Source organism: Ornithorhynchus anatinus, chromosome 3 (genome assembly GCF_004115215.2).
Source record: "Ornithorhynchus anatinus isolate Pmale09 chromosome 3, mOrnAna1.pri.v4, whole genome shotgun sequence".
In the NCBI taxonomy this organism is placed as follows: Eukaryota; Metazoa; Chordata; class Mammalia; order Monotremata; family Ornithorhynchidae; genus Ornithorhynchus; species Ornithorhynchus anatinus.
The window spans coordinates 76,613,738-76,632,571 of NC_041730.1; the positions used below are offsets into that span (position 1 = coordinate 76,613,738).

Genomic DNA, 18,834 nt, shown 5'->3' on the forward strand with positions numbered 1-18,834 from the left:
TTATTTTTTTAATTTGGATAGAACTAGGATTAAGTAAAAGTCAGTTCTTTAAAAAATAAAAATTGGGGTTTTATGTGGGCCTTTATGTTTCACATCCAGCATATCTGCATGGCAAGTGTTTCTTCGGTAATTATTTTTCCTTTTTGACTTTTGAAAATGATGCAAATGTCTAAATAAATAGTAGATATCGAAGCACCTGTTGCTTTTAGGAGATTTTGAAAAAAAGAATTTGTGAAACTGAGCCAAAAAATTAATCTCGATATAACATGTAGAGAGTTAAGCACTTTCAAAGAGGTCCCCAAGAAGATAGGGGAAGGAATGTCAGATGCCAGGAGGAAAAGAAACCTTGTCAGGTGATGACTCAATGAGTCAGTGAGGAAGCGTCTCATCTCATAATAAGTGTTCTAAGGAGACACAGATATTGACGAGACAGCACATTTTTTTCAGATTTAATCAAATTCAAAATGTTGGTTGTGTTACTCCTCCACCATTTTATAACCTCTCCCTCAATTTTCTGAGATGGATCTTCAAGCTTCTACTGCACTACATGTCAGAGTTTGATAAAACACAGTATCAAAGCTCACTCCTAGAAGGCAGAACAGCATGTAATCCCTTTGCAGCACTGAAAACAAAAGAAAGGAAGAAGGAGTTATTTATTCCATAGACGAATAGGTTTCCAAAGCAGAGATGGGATAATAAAACTGAAAGCGTAAGAAAAATATTTTAGTACGTTGAGGGTCGAGATGGAAGCTTGATGTTCACTTACCAGGAACTGTCACACATCCACAGCAGCCAGTGTTTTAAGAGTCCAAATCAAAAGTTTTAGTGTTTGAAAAGATGTCTTGTCAAATAAGATCAGTAATACAGAGTGACCTTTCATAGACTAGGTGATAAATACTGAAAGAATATTTTGCATTGTGTAGTGGAAGAATTGTACACAAGAAACTGCATGTGGAAATAGTTCATTTACAAATAAGATTGAAAGCCTCTTTCTTTTGAAAGAAAGCTACAGATAATATGGACAGCAGAGAGAGGTCTTGGATGAAATGGATAAATGAACTTCACAGATGATCTGTGCATATTTTGAAACACATACCTTCCAGTTCTTCTTTTGCCCACTTTTTATTAGGGCAAGTCACTTAATTTCTCTGTGCCTCAGTTACCTCATCTTTTTTGTAAAATGGGGATTAAGACTGTGAGCCCCACGTGGGACATCCTGATTCCCCTGTGTTTACCCTAGCGCTTAGAACAGTGCTCGGCACATAGTAAGCGCTTAACAAATACCAACATTATTATTATTATTAGGGCTAAAGGCAACTAGCAATATTGAGTTTTGAACTTTGCCCACTTTCCCTGCCCACTTTTTGGGTGCTTTTAAGGCCAGAAATGACCAAAATTTAATTCAGAAAAACTTCAGCAGCAGCAGTGGGCCTGGAAAAGCGTGTAATCTCTATGTAAATAATTTTTGATGAGGTATTTCTTTATACGTCGAATGTCCTTCCCCGCTTGAGTCACACGTCCCAGACATGCAAGCGTGATGTGGTTGATTTCATTTCTGCATTCAGTTGCTCTTCCAAGATGTTGCCCAGAGACCCCTCCCAATTTGCTTTCTTTTGCCTAGGTAGTCCACCCCTTCTATGCCTACTGGCAGAGTTTCTGCACACAGAAGAACTTCGCTTGGAAAGAGGAGTACGACACCCGACAGGCGTCAAACCGCTGGGAAAAACGAGCGATGGAAAAAGAGAACAAGAAAACCAGAGACAAAGCGAGGAAGGAGAGGAACGAGCTGGTGCGCCAGCTAGTGGCTTTCATCCGCAAACGGGATAAAAGGGTCCAGGCTCACCGCAAGCTCGTCGAAGAACTGAACGCTGAGAAGGCCAAGAAAGCAGAGGAGATGAGGAGGCAGCAGAAACTAAAACAGGCCAAGTACGTAACCGGGTTACAGTCTTTAGAATGAGCACCATAGGAGTACATGTTGAATGGTTAAGGTCACCACCAAAGCGGGGTTCTTTCAAACCTTCCAGGCGGGGCAGGTGCAAAACCAGCTCGGGAATCGCAAGGAAGGAGCAAAGGGCCTGGCATGACCACTTGGAGCCTTTGGGAGAGGTTGCTTCCCGTGCTGCAGGTGGAAGGCTATACTTCCCGGGGGCTGGGGCGCAGCCTAGTTTTCACACTCTGCGTGTGCTGCTTTCTCCCCTGCCGGTGACGGGGATGTCACCTATGGCTGTCTCTGTGGGTCCTTGGGTCGCCTTCTGTCTGTCAGTCCCTGTCTGGGTCTTGGAGGTATGGCTCTGTGTTTAATAATAACAATAATAATAATGTTGGTATTTGTTAAGCGCTTACTATGTGCCGAGCACTGTTCTAAGCGCTGGGATAGGTACAGGGTAATCAGGTTGTCCCTCGTGAGGCTCACAGTCTTCATCCCCATTTTCCAGATGAGGTAACTGAGGCCCAGAGAAGTGAAATGACTTGCCCACAGTCACACAGCTGACGGAGAGCCGGGATTTGAACCCATTACCTCTGACTCCCAAGCCCGGGCTCTTTCCACTGAGCCACACCCGTACCGTGGTAAAAGAGGCAAGGGGAAACAGCCTAGCCTAGTGGCTAGAGCACAGACCTGGGAATCATAAGGATCTGGGTTCTAATTTTGACTCCGCTACTCTGCTAATCCTGGCTCCGCTACTTGTCAGCTGTGTGACTTTGGGCAAGTCACTTAACTTCTCTGTGCCTCAGTTACCTCATCTGGAAAATAGAGATTAAGGCTGTGAGCCCCATGTGGGACAACGTGATTACCTTGTATTTCTCCGCCCTCCCCTCACCCCCCATGCTTAGAACAGTGCTTGGCACATAGTAAGCGCTTAACAAATGCCATCATTATTATTATTATTACTGCTGTGTGACCTAAGGCAAGTCATGGTTCTGCGCCTCAGTTACCTCAACTGTAAAATGGGGATTAAGACTGTGAGGCCCATGTGAGACAGGGTCTGTGTTCAACCTCATTTGCTTGTATCCTCCCCAGCCCTGGTGCCTGGTACATAGTAAGTGCTTAACAAATCCCAGAATTAAGGGGGATCTAATTTGGGGTGATTTTGGCTTTAAACCTTTAAGGGTTATCCTTGGAGAAGGAGATGGTAGAGGTGGTCGTGTGCTCCGAGGAATCAGTGATTTGGCCGTCATCTGTTTGGGAGCCTAACTGAGCCACGGTTACTTTGAGAGTTTCATAGGGCTCGGAAATGGCCCCTGGATAGCCTCTCTGAGGTGGAATTTAGGGTGCATTTTGATTTTAATCTTCGTGCGGGAAAGCTGTCCCAGTTTCACAAAGTTGTGCTTCTGAGTATAATACTTTGGCAGATAATAGTGGTAGTAATACTAATGCTTTGGAAGCAGCATGACCTAGTGGAAATAGCTTGGGCCTGGGAGCCAAAAGATGTGGGTTCTAATCCCGGCCCTGCCACGTGTCTAATGTGCGACTAGGGCGAGTCACTTAACTTTCCTGTGCCTCAATTACCTCATCTGTAAAATGGTGATTACGACTGTGAGCCCCATGTGGGACGGGGACTGTAACCAACCTGATTACCTTGTCTCTACCCCAGTGTCTAGAACAGTGCTTGGCACATAGTAAGCACTTAAAAATACCACAATTATTATTACTGTGGTTATTATTATTATTATTGTTAAGCCTACTGAATGGATTGTACTACTAAATGGCTGAGAAGGTACAATGGAAGCAAAAGGCATGTTTCTGGAGCACAAGAAACTTATACTGGGGGAGACTGGAGTGGAAATATTTATAGACAGTCAAATCAAGGTGCTTACAGTCTAGCAACGGAGACTGACATTAAAATAAATGACAGATATTCACTTCGTGCTGTGGGGCTGAGGGTGGGGTCTGGGTAGGTTTCTCATAGCTCAAAATGGACACCTGGCATTTATATAGTTTTTTTAATATTGAATTAACGATAGTGAAGAATGAGTCATTTACCCTGGGAGGATAAAACTCTGTAGAAGTAACTACTGAAAACCAAGAAAATGAACAGGATGTAAGTCTTGTTAAACCCGTCAGCCATCTCTAGCACTTACAGAATTACATAGGTCTGTCGGCCCTCGGGCAGATGTTGATTCGAATGTACATTATTATCTATGTACCTCATATATAGGTGGCTCCGCCACCTGCCAGCTGTGTGACTTTGGGCAAGTCACTTTACTTCTTGGTGCCTCAGTTACCTCATCTGTAAAATGGGGATGAAGATTGTGAGCCCCATGTGGGACAACCGGATTACCCTGTATCTACCCCAGCCTTAGAACAGTGCTCGGCACATAGTAAGCGCTTAACAAATGCCAACATTATTATCTATCTTGATCACTCTACCTGTAAGTATTTTAATGTCCATCTATACGGTTAGAATGAAAAGCTTCTTGTGAGCCGGAAGTGTGTCACTTCTTTGTTTTGTACTTCCTAAATGCTTAGTACAGTGCATCACCCCAAGAAGTTGCTCAGGAAATACTACTGCTTCATAATAAAATGATTAGGACTAGGCCTTTGAATTTCCAGTTGAGAAAATGTGTTTCTCTCGCTGGATATTTAACCCTGAATAGAAGGTAAGCCAGTTCAAACTTTTCTTGATAGAAATGCAAATGAGGTTCTACTTCGTTTTACTTAATTTTGTTGTATTGTACTCTCTCAAGTGCTTAGTACAGTGCCCTGCACTTAATCAGCATTCAGTAAATACCAATGATCGATTGATTTGTTTCAGGCTGGCAGAGCAGTATAAAGAACAAAGCTGGATGGCTATGGCTGATATAGAGCGGGAGTTGCAGCAGATGGAAGCACAATATGAAAAGGAATTTGGAGATGGTTCTGGTGATGAAGAAGAAGAAGAAGTAGAGGAACAAGAACAAAAAGAAGGACAGGATGGTAATATTTTTCCTCTCATAAAAATGTTTTCAGGGCCAAGTGAAGTGGTACGATACCAACCCCCTGAATTGAAACTGAGGAAACTCAGCGTTACCCTGAAACTTGTGTCAGATCTTGACACATTTAACCATTCCTTCTCCAAGGAATCATTCTAACTCTGCATAGCTAGATCGTCTTTACAGTATGGCGACAAGTCCTCTTGAGCAAAATGTGATTATTGTGAAGAAAATTAGCACATACACATTTCTTGCAGTGACCTCTCTTTGTTGGTCTACAGATAAAGATTGAACAATTCAAATTATATTGCAGTATCAACATAAAATGCATGTTGTACATTTGGGGTCAAGTTATACTTGCCGAGCCCCTAGATGGCAGTGATGCCTCATTCATTTAGTAGTACTTATTGGGCACCTATTGATTGCAGCTAGCTGTAGTAGACTCTTGAAAGTGTAACACAAGTAAAAGACATGGTTCTTGAGGAACTATTAATAATGATGGTATTTCTTAAGCACTTACTATGTGCCAAGCACCGTTCTAAGCTCAAGGGTCGATACAAGGTAATCAGATTGGCCCACATGGGGCTCAACCTTAATCCCCATTTTTCAGATGAGGTAACTGAGGCACAGAGAAATGAAGCGACTTGCCCAAGGTCACACAGCCAACAAGTGGCAGAGCCGGGATTAGAGCCCATGACCTCTGACTCCCAAGCCCGGCCTCTTTCCACTGAGCCACACTGCTTCTTCAATTACTAATATAGGTTCCTGTCATTGAGGCAAAACCACAAAGTTTCCAAAAGAACTAAAGCAAGCGACATGAAGCTCATACATGATCTCCTGTTTTTTGGGCCAGTGTCTGTGATCATGAAATAATGGAATCTGAATCCAGTCAAAGATCAGGGGTCAAAATGGTCAGCATATTTATGCAAAGTCTGAGAATGTCGCCATAAAAGTCCTAATAAAACAAGCTAAATTCTCCAGAGAGCCTATAAAATTGCATCCTGTTTTCTAAACTCATAACATTTAGAATTTCAGTCCTCAGGATTTTTTTTTATTCTTCTGTCTTTAGATATTTTATTTTTGAGAAACCAAGGAATGTATCTGTGAACTGTTGGTAGTTAAGGGCTTTTCACCTAATAAGTGCTCAATAAAGACCACTGAGAACTAGAAATGTCAAAAATGTGCTTTGATTCAAAACCAGCCTTATTTAGCAGTCAAAAAAGTTAGTATGCACATTTCTTGCAGTGACCTGGTTGTTGGTCTACAGATAGGTAAAGACTGAACAACTCAAACTGTATTGCATTTTCAACCTAAAATGCATACTGTATATTTGGGGTCAAGTGGTACTAGCCAAGCCCCTAGATGGCAGTGCCGCCTCATTCATTCAGTAGACTTTATTGGACACCTATTGTTTGCTGGTGTAGTGTAGTGTACGGGCCTGGGAGTCAGAATGTCATGGGTTCTAATCCCAACTCCGCCACTTGCCCGCCATGTGACCTTGGGCAAGTCGCTTCATTTCTCTGTGCCTCAGTTACTTCATCTGTAAAATGGGGATTGAGACCGTGAGCCACACATGGGACAGGGACTGTGTTCAACTCAATTTGCTTGTATCCGCCCAGTGCTTAGTACAGTGCCCAGCACATAGTAAATGCTTAAATACTATAATTATCATTACTCTGAAGATGCCGCAGCCTTGCTTTGGAGAGACTTAGCATTGAATCAGGCATTTTTAAAAACGTTTTTCTAAATTAGCCAACCTATGCGTTTTGGATGAGTTCTGTTGGGATGGAGCTGAGGATTACTCTCTTAGCAAGGTCAAAGATACCTTAACTTGTAGTTATTGTACTAGTCATTGAGGCATTTCCGTTCTTTAAAATGTTCTAGAATTTTGGTTCTGCCTTCAGGGTTGTCATTCATTTCTTCTTCTTTTAGGGAAACTAAGTGATGAGGAAGAGAGCACTGTTATTTATGACGACTTGTACTGTCCAGCTTGCGACAAATCCTTTAAGACGGAAAAGGCGTAAGTAGGCTGTCTTTCCTTTCCCTGTCCTTCAGTAGGCATTTTCAACAGTTAATTTACTATTTTTTAATACTGAAACACTTAATGCATTACAACTATGGCTCCTAAATATAATTGCAGCAGGGTTTGAGTAGTGAGTGTGGAGTAGCTGTTGGTGTTTGTGATCCACTGTCACTGGTATTTTTGTTTACAGTTGTGGGAAAAAGAATAAATTTTTCCCAAGATGTGAAGGGTATTCAGTTGTTCCATCTAAGCAGTTGCTAACATTAGCGATCTTCTCTTAAAGCATGAAAAATCACGAAAAATCAAAGAAGCACCGGGAGATGGTAGCCTTGTTACGACAACAGCTAGAGGAAGAGGAGGAAGAGTTTTCCGTACATCAGATTGATGAAAATGGGATGGATACTAACACGGAGAAGGAAGAGGAGGAGGATAAAGAGGAAACGCCAAAACCAAAGTAACAGTCTTTTTTATAAGCAATAGTGTTCTGTAACCCACAGTTTTGTTTGCTTCACTCGTGTTCTGTAACCCACAGTTTGGTTTGCTTCACTCTGAAGAGAATTTCCATGTGAGTCTTAAAACTCTATAGCTATTCTTTCCTCCCTTCTGGGATTAGAGAGCTCATTCTAGTCTACAGCCTACTGAAGGTAAACCACTTTGTCAAAGGACAACTTTATAAGGGGTGTATTGTTGATGGTTGTTGATGCTTAGAAACTGTAGGCCATTTGGCAGATGGATGGCAATTCATTTCAGGTGAATCACTCTTACTTGGAATTTTCTCAACAACCCAAAGATTGAATCTTTTTTTTTTAAGTTCTGCTTTGGTGAAATGTTATTTCCTGTTGTGCTTTTGTGGCAAATTAGAATTTTGCTAATTTTTTTTTTCCTTAAAGCCCTGGTTTTCCATAGGCAAGATATTTGTTGTGGGCAGGGAACATGTCTCCCAATTCTGTCGTACTCTTCCAAGCGCTTAGTACAGTGCTGTGCACATAGCAGGCACTCAGTAAATATGATCAATTGATTCACATTTTTAAACTTTTTTTCTTCCCTTTCCAGACTTTCCAAAAAGAAGAAGAAAAAGAAACAGAAATCTCTGCAGGTATCGTGAAAGTTATTGTTCATTAACTTCATTAAACATTGCTACAGATACACTTATTCTTTCCATCTATATCAGTCACCTAAAACATTAACAATATGGTTATTTCAAGATTATTTTCCATATAGTCTTATGATTTAATTTTTTAGCATTATTATTACCACCGTTAACCCCTTTCAATATGTAGGGGTTAAGTGCTGATGAGTAGCAGCATGGTTTAGTGAACAAAGGATGGGCTTGGGAGTCAGAAGGATCTGAGTTGCAATCCCAGCTCTGCTATTTGTCTGCTGCTGTGTGACCTTGGGCAAGTCACACTTACCTTTTCTGTGCTTCAGTTACCTCACCTGTAAATTGGGGATTAAAAACAGTGATCCCCATATGGGACTGTGTCCAACCTGATTAGCTTGAATCTACCCCAACACTTAACAGTGCCTGGCATATAGTAAAGAGTTAACAAATACCCTAAAAAAATACGAGGAAATCAAATTCAGTTAGGGGGCTCACAATAAGTGGTAAAGAAATGGCATATTGATCATCTTCATTAAGGCTCCTCTTTGATTGGATTAACCAGGTAGTTTCCTGGGAGCAGCTTTGTTTCCGTCTGGTTGATGGATAGATTAGCGTTAATGTCCCCATTACCTTAATCAGGAACATTCAGTGTATTCCTGAAGAAAATGGAATCGAGTGGGAATATATTTGCAAAAAGAAAGAAGACATGCTTGGAGGAACTTTTATGTGACTTACCCAACTGTTGCCGAATTGTACTTTCCCAGCACTTAGTACAGTGCTGTGCACACAGTAAGCACTCAATAAATTTGATTAAATGAATGAATGAATTTTGCAGGGTGGCCTAGTGGAAAGAGCACAGGCCTGGGAGTCAGGACCTGGCTTCTAATCCCAGCTCTGCTATTTGTCTTGTGTGTGACCGTGGCCAAGTCACTTAACTTCTCTTTGCCTCAGTTACCTCATTCATAAAATGGGGGTTAAATTGTGAGCCCCATGTAAAACATGGTCTGTGTCCAACCTGATTATCTTGTACAGTGCCCAGCCCATAGTAAGCGCTTAACAAATACCATAAAAAACAACAACAAAAAGAGGGGTGCTTGTTTAACCTCATTTTACTCAAGAATCAAGGGGAAAAATATGGTTGAAATTCTACGTAGAATTTTGACTTCACTGGTGGGCTGCTTAGCAACTTTTGTTACCTTCTGCTTTTGTTTTTTTCATTGATCCCTCCCTCAATCCCTCCCTCCCTTGAGCCAAGGCAGCCCTCTCCACTGTGACCCACCACACTCCTCCCCAGCCCAGCTCTTGAACGTGCCCCGTGGAGGGAGGCGTTCCAGGGGAGCAGAGCAAAGGTGACTTACTATCCTGGAGGAGGGATCAGCGTCATCGTACACCTGCTCACCAGGGGCTGGGGCCTAGGCATCAGGTATTCATTCAGTTCACTTGTGCTTACTGTGTGCAGAGCACTGTAAGCGCTTGGAAAGTACAAGTCCACATCCCCCTCAGGCTGCTGTTGGGACATCCGTGAGGTGGAATTCCAACCACCCTTTCTCCTCTTATTCAGGGAACGCATTCTTTAAGCTTAGCACCATTGTCGACCATGCCTTTTGTTGTGTTGTACTTATCCACGACCTCCAGCGGGCCAGGATTTCATACGTCCAGTAAAGCCAGTCCTATGAGGGGTGGAAAATTTGCAGTTAATATAGACTCCACGCAGATGGATCTAAAAAGTCCCACACTGTAGGGAAGTGATGCTTAATTTGATACTTGTTAATTTTCGTAGACTGTTGATGACAGCTTAAGTGGAGGAGAAACTGGAGATGAAATAAAAGCCGAGCCGGAAGTGACCAGACACATAGAGTCCCCCAGTGAAAATCAGCCTGATGTCAGACAAGTGGAACACGGCAGCTCAGGAACTGCTGACCAAGTCGATGAGTCCAAAAGCGAGGCAAAAAAGTAAGTCCTTGAATTATGTCAAATTGGCGTCCATTTTGCCCAACAAGTCCAGGTGGTCTTGTTGGGCAAAACCACTTAAAATAAGATTGCAGTGATAAAACCAGGAAAAATAGAATACCAATAACAAAGGTAAACGAGCTGTTTTCAGACTGCTTATCGCAGGCCAGGCTAGTAGTGTCCAGAAGACTTCTTCCCCTCACTGGACAGACGGGGCCGGCCCCCATCGGCTGATGGCATTTCCTTGAATTTCTCAAGCTTCAGGTTCTTGCTGCCTGGATGGACAAGCCCATATTCAGTAGCGACTCAAGGTGCAGAATCTTAGAGCTCAAATTTTGAGAAATGACACGATTAATGTGAGGGAAAAATGGTGAAAATTCTGTGTAATAGTCTCAATGAAATTTCAAGGCCAAGTAGCTCATTAAAAGGAATTGAACGAAATTACAGAATGGCCCCAGTGTTCAACATCACCTCTGCTGGGTTCCTCTTTTACATTTTCTAGAACTCTCTTATACCCCAAGATTGTAGACCATGACTAACTTTGGTAAATCTTAAATTTCTTGTTTGGAATTTCCATCTCCTTTGCTGTGATCAGGGCCATCTTTCTCTGTTTTAAGATAACTGCCCCTTCAAACTAATTGCAATTCTGTCCATGAGTCATGTTCTAAAAATTATGCCTCAATCCCTACCTCAGTTGCTTTGTCTAGAGCCTCAAACGTCATCATTGAATTCTTAGAATAATTCTTAGTAAGGTAGGGTGCTTTTTGATGTGAGAATGGTAAACAAAAACTAGAATGGGTGAGCAGATTAGAGGAATTTGTTATATTGAAAAGAGCCCTGACTTCTCTTCACCCTTTATGATTATGATGATTATGATCATGTGTGTGATTATGATATGATTAGAATTCATTGGCAATTTAGACATAGGAGGACATGTTGCTAAAGTACACTGACTTCTTCCATTCACTTCTTAGTGTTCCTAAACCCAAAGGAAAGAAAGGCAAAGACTGTAAAAAGGCGGCTAAAGTTCCTGAGGAACAACAAACGGTGGTAGGTGGAACAAACATTCGAACAGCATCGTGGTGGTAGTGTAATAAGTGCAGTGCTCTAAAGCACATTTTGATCCAAAAAACTTGGCAGAACTAAATTTTCTTTTTTTGAAAATTCAGAGGCCATTATGTCAGAATATGGGACTGATGTTCTTATGGTCTTATTTTTTTAAGCTATAAAGAGTTTAGTGTCTACCTTTGCTCTTCTATACTTAGGGCATGCTGTTGTGTATTTGGACTTAAAAATTTAAGATGCTCCAAACATTCAGTGAATAGTGTCTGGGGCTGTCTAAATTGTCTGTGTGTCTTCTGCTTAACGTAGAGAATGAGAACTTTTGCAGGGTCGTTGGGATCAACAGGCTTGGGGTTTTAATTCCCAGGAGATCTGCCCTTGTACTTCAAAAACCCACGCTACTTTTTTGAAAGGTCACCTTGGATGGTCACAGTTGATAGGGTCCTCCCATTTAGTAGAAATATAAAAATTATATAAAAATAGAAGAAATACCATTACTTGGTTCAGCCAGCTCAGTATTCCCAGCAGCCGCAACCAGGATGCTTGGAGAACATAATCTTCCGTGACATCCTAATGGATATGATTTCCAACATCTCCTCCAGGCCTTTCAAATGGATCTTTTGTCCAAATTCTTCTTCAGTGTTGCCTGATTTCCTAGGGTGGTAAATATCACAATTATTATAGTCTACCCCCTGGTAGAATAGAATGTTTCCTCTTTATTGTTAGCCTACCCTCTTCAGGCATTTTTCGGTAACCCCATATCCTGGCATGGTGTATGGAAAGCTAAGACTGAGAAGAAACATAATATTTTCAGTTTGTTGCTCTGTGTACCACCCCCAACTCCATTTTATTCTTTGGGAGCTGTGGGAACCAGAATTAAGCAACAGTATTGCAGGCAATAAGGGGAGATTCAGGTTCTCACCTGAATTTTAATTTAACGTTTAAAGCAGATGAGATCTGTATTCACTTCTGATTCTCTTCTACCTATCAGGCTGACGTTCCCATCAGCTGTACAACCTGCAATCGTGAATTTCCCTCTCGAAATAAACTCTTTGAACACTTGAAAGCGACGGGTCACGCGAGAGCGTGTTCCATGCCCTCTGTAAATAGCCCAGCTGCTAGCCGAAACAAGAAAGAGAAACGCAAGAACAGATAAAGAATTTGGAGTTCTACTGCAAACAGTTTTCCTCTTTGGTGATTTCTAGAATTCAAAAACTGGACGTAAGTTATCTAAGGAGTTACAAGGCCATAGGTTTCTGAATCCTGCAGTGTGAAAGTATTTTTAATGTATACAAATTTCTTTTTGGCTTAATATATTTTTTTCAAACATGACTAGTGACTGACTTCTACCTTCACCAGCCGGATTGACTTGAAAGTCTCAGAGTGGAAAATATTTCCAAGCTATTTCTTGATGGTTTCTGGCCCATGTCCTGGGGCAAAATAAATTATTTTAAGACCTACCAATTGTTTGTTCACCCTATTTTGCCAAGCTCCTGTTGGGTAGTCTTAAACTCCATTTTAAGTTCTGTTTCACAATTCTCATAGTAACTTTTTTTTTTAAAGCTTTCCCCTAAGCCCTACTACCTAGTAGATTGACTTGATAAAGAGTATGTAAATATTTAATTAGATTTATCTAAGCATGGGCTTGCCAAGGCTATATTGAAAGAGGAAGCCCAACAGGGAAGAACTATACACTAGAAGAATGAATGGTTCTGCCACTGGTTGTAAGAACTTTTCAAGATGTACAATTGCCCCACAGATGTGCTCTCTTGCTTTCATCTTGATTTGAACCGAAGTGGATGCAGGGAAAAGCGTTAAGTGTATTTTTATCCCTGAACCCAGTGATAGCTGTAAAAAATGATGGAGCAAATAGCAAAGTCAGACATGAATATGGAAAGAGATGCTCTCTGGATGTGTTTACCAGAAGTATGTTTTCAAAAGTTTGTTTTGTCATTTTAAAGTGAGTGCTAAGAAAGGATAATAGCTTACATGTTCCTTATTTTTATACAAAGGAAAAGATTTGTGAATTTGTTTTCTCAGGCCTGAGTTGGATAAAAAGTTAGAATATCTCATGTGTGATGTTTTGTTACAGTTTGGCCGAGTGAAAAGAGCATGGGTGTCAGAGGATCTTGACTTTGCCATTTGTCTGTTGTGCGACCTTGGGCAAGTCATTTATCTTCATTGAGCCTCAGTTACCTCCATCTGTAAAATGGGGATTAAAACTGTGAGTCCCAAATGGGACTTGGACTGTTTCTAACCTGATTAACCTGTATCTAACCCAGCACTAAATACAGTGCCTGGCCCATAGTAAGTAATTAATTAATACCATTAAAAAATCAGAAATTTACCAAAGTAGTTATCCATTAGTAAAGAGGAGGGGGTACTAGAAACATAATTATCAGTGGCTGCAAGTAAAGCACGAAAAAGCCACAGGCCAACACAACAAGCCCATTTTTTAGAGTTGACAAAGTAGACTGAAGAGATCTGTTAACTTTGAGCTTGAAATGTGATTTTATCCCCTCCTTCTATATTTAAAAAGCGCCCCACCTAGAAGAATGCACAATCTCTGAGGTAGCAGAAGCCATAAAAGGCAAATTACTGTATGCCCCCCAAGTGCCTCACCTACTTTGCAGTATTATGGATTTATCAATCTGTTATTCTAGCTTTACACTGACCCGGATGTGGTTCTTTACCTTGCAGGAAAATGGCTGTTTCCCTCTTGCTTTTCCATCTCATCTCCTGCTGCTGCTCCTCAATCCCCTCCACGTACAGTCAGACTCAACCCACCATACTCTATCTCCCAACTCTCTCAAACCCCTAGTTGCCTAATTAATTTTAGTTCTCCTTCCAGGTTTAATCTAGCCCCACAGCTATCATTCTAGTCCAGGTCTGTCTACCTCATGTCTAGATTCTGCACCTGGCAACAAGCATCAACTTCCTCAACTGTTGATGCGATTACATCAAGCACCTGGCTCCCAGGTTCCTTGGACTAAATCAACTTCAAGGTGGTTGACCACTTCTCACCCCTCCCCGCCTTCCTGTCTACCATCACATCACCCCCAGCCCACTTGTGCCACAGTCTAGGCAACCTCTTTACACTCCACACCTAGCAGGGCCACCACCGAGCTAGTGCCCCCCTCTTCACCCCTACCTCCTCCTGGAACCCCACTTTCTCCCTATCAAACCCTTATCCTTCCCCACACACACCTCTACCGTGATGCCTTCCTGGATTAACCCAATTTGGCTCTGAGCGTGCTTATCAACCAGTACTAGGAGGAAGATGGAATATCTCTGCCTACATGATTGGGTGGCTTTCCCCTCTCTCATTCTGTTCCCTTGTCACTTGTGATATTTCTCTAAAGGCATGTTTATATTTCTGTTAATTCTGCCTACCCCAATGGATTGTAAATTCTTCCAGGGCAAAACCGCTGTCTCGGTGTTCTCCTTTGTAAATTCCTCCTTGGACCCAATACAATGATCTGCCCACAGTGGGCCGTCTGTGCATATAGTTCCAAAAAGACTCTATGCTTCTCTGGCATTTCCAGCCCTGCTTTCAACAGAAGGGTTAAATTAAAATAATAAATGGAAAAACACATTACTAAGTATGTGCGATGCTTATTTCGGGAGTCTAATATTTTGTTCTTTTAAACTCATTACCAGATTAAAAGAATTTCAGCATTAAATTCTGATTTGAAACCCAGTGTGATTTGTTTCCCTTAATTAGTATTACTTCAGGTTGTCTCATTTGATTATCTCACATCTAATCTACCCAGCACTTATTATAGTGCTTGGTAGCACATAATTAGCATTTAAATGCCATAAATATTATGATTGTGAGGCCAAGCGTAAACATTTCACTACTTACAAATCTCTTGCTTCAAGAAGAGAGAGCAGGCAGTAGGATTAAGACAACTGAAGAAGCAGTGGAACGAGCACAGGCCTGGGAGTTAGAGGACCTGAGTTCTAATCGCAGCTCTGACGCTTGCCTGGTTTGTGATCTTGGGCTGATCACTCAACATCTCTGTACCTCAGTTTCCTCATATGGAAAACGGGGATAAAAGACTTTGTTCTCCCACCTACTTAGACTCTGAGCCCCATGTGGGACAGAGATCCTGTCTGACCTCATTATTTTGGAAGTAAGCCCTTTTTGGCACAGTGACCACTTAAATACCAGTACTGTTATTTTTATTATCATCACTATTATTAAAGGGCTCCAATGCAGAGCAGGAATCTGCTGTGATGGCACCGGTTAGAGCATATGTCTGTCCCATCCCCTACCACTTCCCTAAAACAATAGTCTCCTATACTACCAGTGCTAAGCCAGAGGAGAAAATAAGTTGGGCGTTTGGAGGTTAAAATGATTGTATCTGTCAAATGTTTCAAGTGAGTTCTGAAAGTGCCCTATAGGACAGTAGGCAGACAGGCAGTGAGGGGTTGGCAGGAGAGTGAGACAGACTTGTAAAGGAGAAACCATCGGCAGGATTTTGAAGATCTAGACTGCTGCAGACAAAGACGGAGTCAACAGTGCAAGGATAATATTTAGCTCATTTCGTGCAAAGAGGTTTGCTTTGGCCCAGGTATTAGAAAGCCCTGAATGATAATTTAGAAACAACAGTGGTATTAAGTGCTTACTATGGGCTGAACCCTGTAGGAAGACACAAGATATGCAGGTCCCACCTGGGGTTCATGGTCTAAGTAGGAAGGATAACAGGCACTGAATCCCCATTTTACAGATGAAGGAACTGAGGCACAAGAGAAGTGTGCCTTACACACCAGGTAAGTGGCCAAGCTGAAATCAGAACCCAGGTCCTCCGAGTCCCAGGCCCGAGCTCTTTGTACTTGGCTACACTGCTTCCTGAACATCTCAGACAACTACCAAGGGCAGCCCTTTGGTCTCTGACTTCACGGAACCACCCTGCCCATTAACACCCCCCACCCCCCACTCCCTCTCCAGACCATGTGCTTGGAAGAAGCTGTAGACTGCAGAGTAGGCCAGCTAAGGCGGTCAGAGAGAGGAAATATGAGATGAAACGGAGAAATTCACACGCCCTACCTGCAGTGTTCGCCGTCAACACCCCCAGCAGCGTTGTCAGATGTACTTTTGGACCGTCAAAGGAAGCGAAGGATCAGGAGAGGACAGGTTCCTGGAAACAGGGAAGGGAGGGGGTGGAGGACGAGAGCAATGACTGGTATCCAAGGTAACAGAGAGCTCAAGAAGCTTGGGGACAGCCAAGAGGGTGGTGAACTTAGAGACTGGAATTCAATGTTCCCAACTCCCCAGCCCATGATTAGCCCAGCAGACTGAACTATTGCTTTTCCAATCATTTCCAAAAACTTTATCAACCCTCGAAGTGTTTTACAACCTACTGCCCGACCCACCCCATTCCACCTCATTCCTACCCCACCCAACTACATAGCTTGAATTACCCAGATAGCACAGTGAATGAAATGAAAGTTCTTTATTACTGACCCACTGGGTTCACTATTACCTAAAAAGCTACTTACCTTCTCTGTTAATAGACAAACATCTATGCTGAAGTTGTCTGATTTCCTCAGTCTCAGGAGAATTAACCTGTATCAGCACTCAGCTCCAACTGGCCCCATCATTTCACATGAGTGAGCAGTGATATAAAGCATTCTTCCCCTAAAAGAGTTCACCCATGGCCTCGGTGGTGTCCAGTGACCACAGTAATAATAATAATGTTGGTATTTGTTAAGCGCTTACTATGTGCCGAGCACTGTTCTAAGCGCTGGGGTAGATACAGGGTAATCAGGTTGTCCCACGTGAGGCTCACAGTTAATCCCCATTTTACAGATGAAGTCACTGAGGCACTGAGAAGTGAAGTGACTTGCCCACAGTCACACAGCTGACAAGTGGCAGAGCCGGAATTCGAACTCATGACCTCTGACTTCCAAGCCCGGGCTCTTTCCACTGAGCCACACTGCTTCTTAGTGAAATAACGTTACGAGTAGCCAACACTGGATAAGCCTTAGTCCCGAGGACCTGCCTGAGGGACGGAGTGTAGTGATGGTAGAGTGGGAAGCAACCCAGCCTAATGGAAAGAGCCCAGGCCTGGGAGTCAGAGGAGCTGGGTTCTAATTTTGCCTCCACCACTTGTTTTCTCTGTGCCTCACTTACCTCATTTGTAAAAGTGGGGATTATAACACTGTGAGCCCTATGTGGGACATGGACTGTGTCCAACCTGATTACTTTGTATCTACCCCAGAGCTTAGTACAGTACCTGGAACATAGTAAGCACCTAGCAAATACAATTAAAAAAAAAAAACAAGAGTTCAGGGCTCAGAGTCAGGGAACTGGGGTTTTAAACTTGTTTACTATCTGACCTTAGGCAAGTCACTGTACTTTTCTGGGCCTCAGTTTCCTCATCTGCAGAATGAGGATTCAATCCCTTTCCCCCCTCCTAGACTGTAAGGCCCGTGGGACCTGATGAATTTGCATGTTTCCCCCATCGCTTAGTAAGGGATGTAGCATATAGAAAAATGTTTAAATACCACAATTCTCATTATTAACCCGCAACTCTGCCACCTGCCTTTGCGACCTTGGGTAAATCACTTAACTCCTGTGCCTCCATTTCCTCATCTGCATAATGGAGATTCACTACCTGTTCTCCCTCCTACTTAAACTGTGAGTCCCATGTGGGTGAGGGATGCGACTGTCATATCTACCACAGTGCTTAGCACATAGTAAGCACTTAAAAACCACAATTCTTAATATTGTTAGTGGTGCTTAGCCCTTGGTAAGCACCCAACGCTTAGTACAGTGTTTGGCACATAGTAAGCACTTAACAAATACCATCATCATTTAAATACCACAATTCTTAATATTGCCAGTGGTTTGTGCTGTGCTACTCGCAATCTCTCATCTCTGCCGGATAAATGATTAGGTGGGTGGGTGCATAGGCTCTGGCACATGCAGGGAGATGTGTGTCCCTCTATGCCAAGTTCACTGCCAGCTGCTCCTCTCAACAGAGGGTGGTAAAGCCAGGAGCCCCCAGTTCACCTCTTAAACAAAGACAAAAGCAACGACCTTACCTGGTGGGGTAATAACTCCCAGGATGAAGCGGTGCCTGGTTCTCTTTTTCAAGGGCCGGTGGAAGGGTGGGCTTCCCCAGCCTGGAACCCCAAACTCTGCTCCTCCCAAAGGCTCACGCAGCTTTGGGCCAAATTCAGAAGCCGGTTTTTCCATGAAACAAGGGAATGGCTCCCTTCGCAGTGCCCCCAAAGTAAGCAAAGAAAGTGGCAAAGAAGATTATGCTCAAATCAACCATTGAACTTGGGATCTTTGCTAGAGAGAGGAAGCGACGGGAGCTCTCTGTCACCTGGGAGAAGGTGTCCCATGACACAAACCATCGCTGCTGCTGGAAAAAAAACAACTCAAACACGTGCTGCAGCTCAGATAGCTAGTTTTGCCTCGTCTCTCAATCCTTACCATCCTAAGAAAAATAAGCACTTACCATCCTAAGAAAAATAAGCAGGTCCAGTCCGAGCTCTGGCTGAGGGAGACAGCGGTGCCATTGACAGTCCACCCATCATGTCTATTTCATTCAGTCATTATCGTATTTACTGAGCACTTACTATGTATAGAACACTGTACTAAGCGCTTGGAATGTGCAGTTCGACAACAGATAGAGACAATCCCTGCCCAACAACGGGCTCACAGTTTAAATGGAGGAGATAGGCAACAAAACAAAACAAAACAAGTAGTCTAATCAATGCTCACCCTGTGTGGCATGAGACGAGAAAAGATGTCCTGCCTTATTTCTAT

At 42.7% G+C, this 18,834-nt stretch overlaps 1 protein-coding gene and 1 long non-coding RNA gene across 4 annotated transcripts in view; one reads left to right on the forward strand and one right to left on the reverse strand.

The window, feature by feature from the left end:
• Window positions 1–13,116, forward strand: part of DNAJC21 (DnaJ heat shock protein family (Hsp40) member C21) — a 26,579-nt gene extending 13,463 nt beyond the window's left edge. The window contains exons 5-12 of the mRNA XM_029060214.2: window positions 1,622–1,926; window positions 4,755–4,915; window positions 6,844–6,931; window positions 7,218–7,388; window positions 7,988–8,030; window positions 9,817–9,989; window positions 10,961–11,036; window positions 12,040–13,116. Coding sequence (XP_028916047.1) covers window positions 1,622–1,926; window positions 4,755–4,915; window positions 6,844–6,931; window positions 7,218–7,388; window positions 7,988–8,030; window positions 9,817–9,989; window positions 10,961–11,036; window positions 12,040–12,204 — 1,182 coding nt within the window. The 3' untranslated portion in view covers window positions 12,205–13,116. The remainder of the gene's footprint in view (window positions 1–1,621; window positions 1,927–4,754; window positions 4,916–6,843; window positions 6,932–7,217; window positions 7,389–7,987; window positions 8,031–9,816; window positions 9,990–10,960; window positions 11,037–12,039) is intronic.
• Window positions 9,128–18,672, reverse strand: LOC114810138. 3 transcript variants are annotated; one of them, XR_003757863.2, is made up of 3 exons: window positions 18,102–18,672; window positions 16,102–16,192; window positions 9,128–11,702 (listed from the first exon to the last, which is right to left on the reverse strand). It is a non-coding gene; the product is annotated as an uncharacterized LOC114810138 (long non-coding RNA). The 3 variants fall into 3 exon arrangements; XR_003757864.2 differs by lacking the exon at window positions 18,102–18,672 and having other exon boundaries at window positions 9,128–10,261; window positions 11,541–11,702; window positions 16,102–16,800; XR_003757862.2 differs by lacking the exon at window positions 18,102–18,672 and having other exon boundaries at window positions 16,102–16,800.
• Window positions 18,673–18,834: the final 162 nt, after the last annotated feature.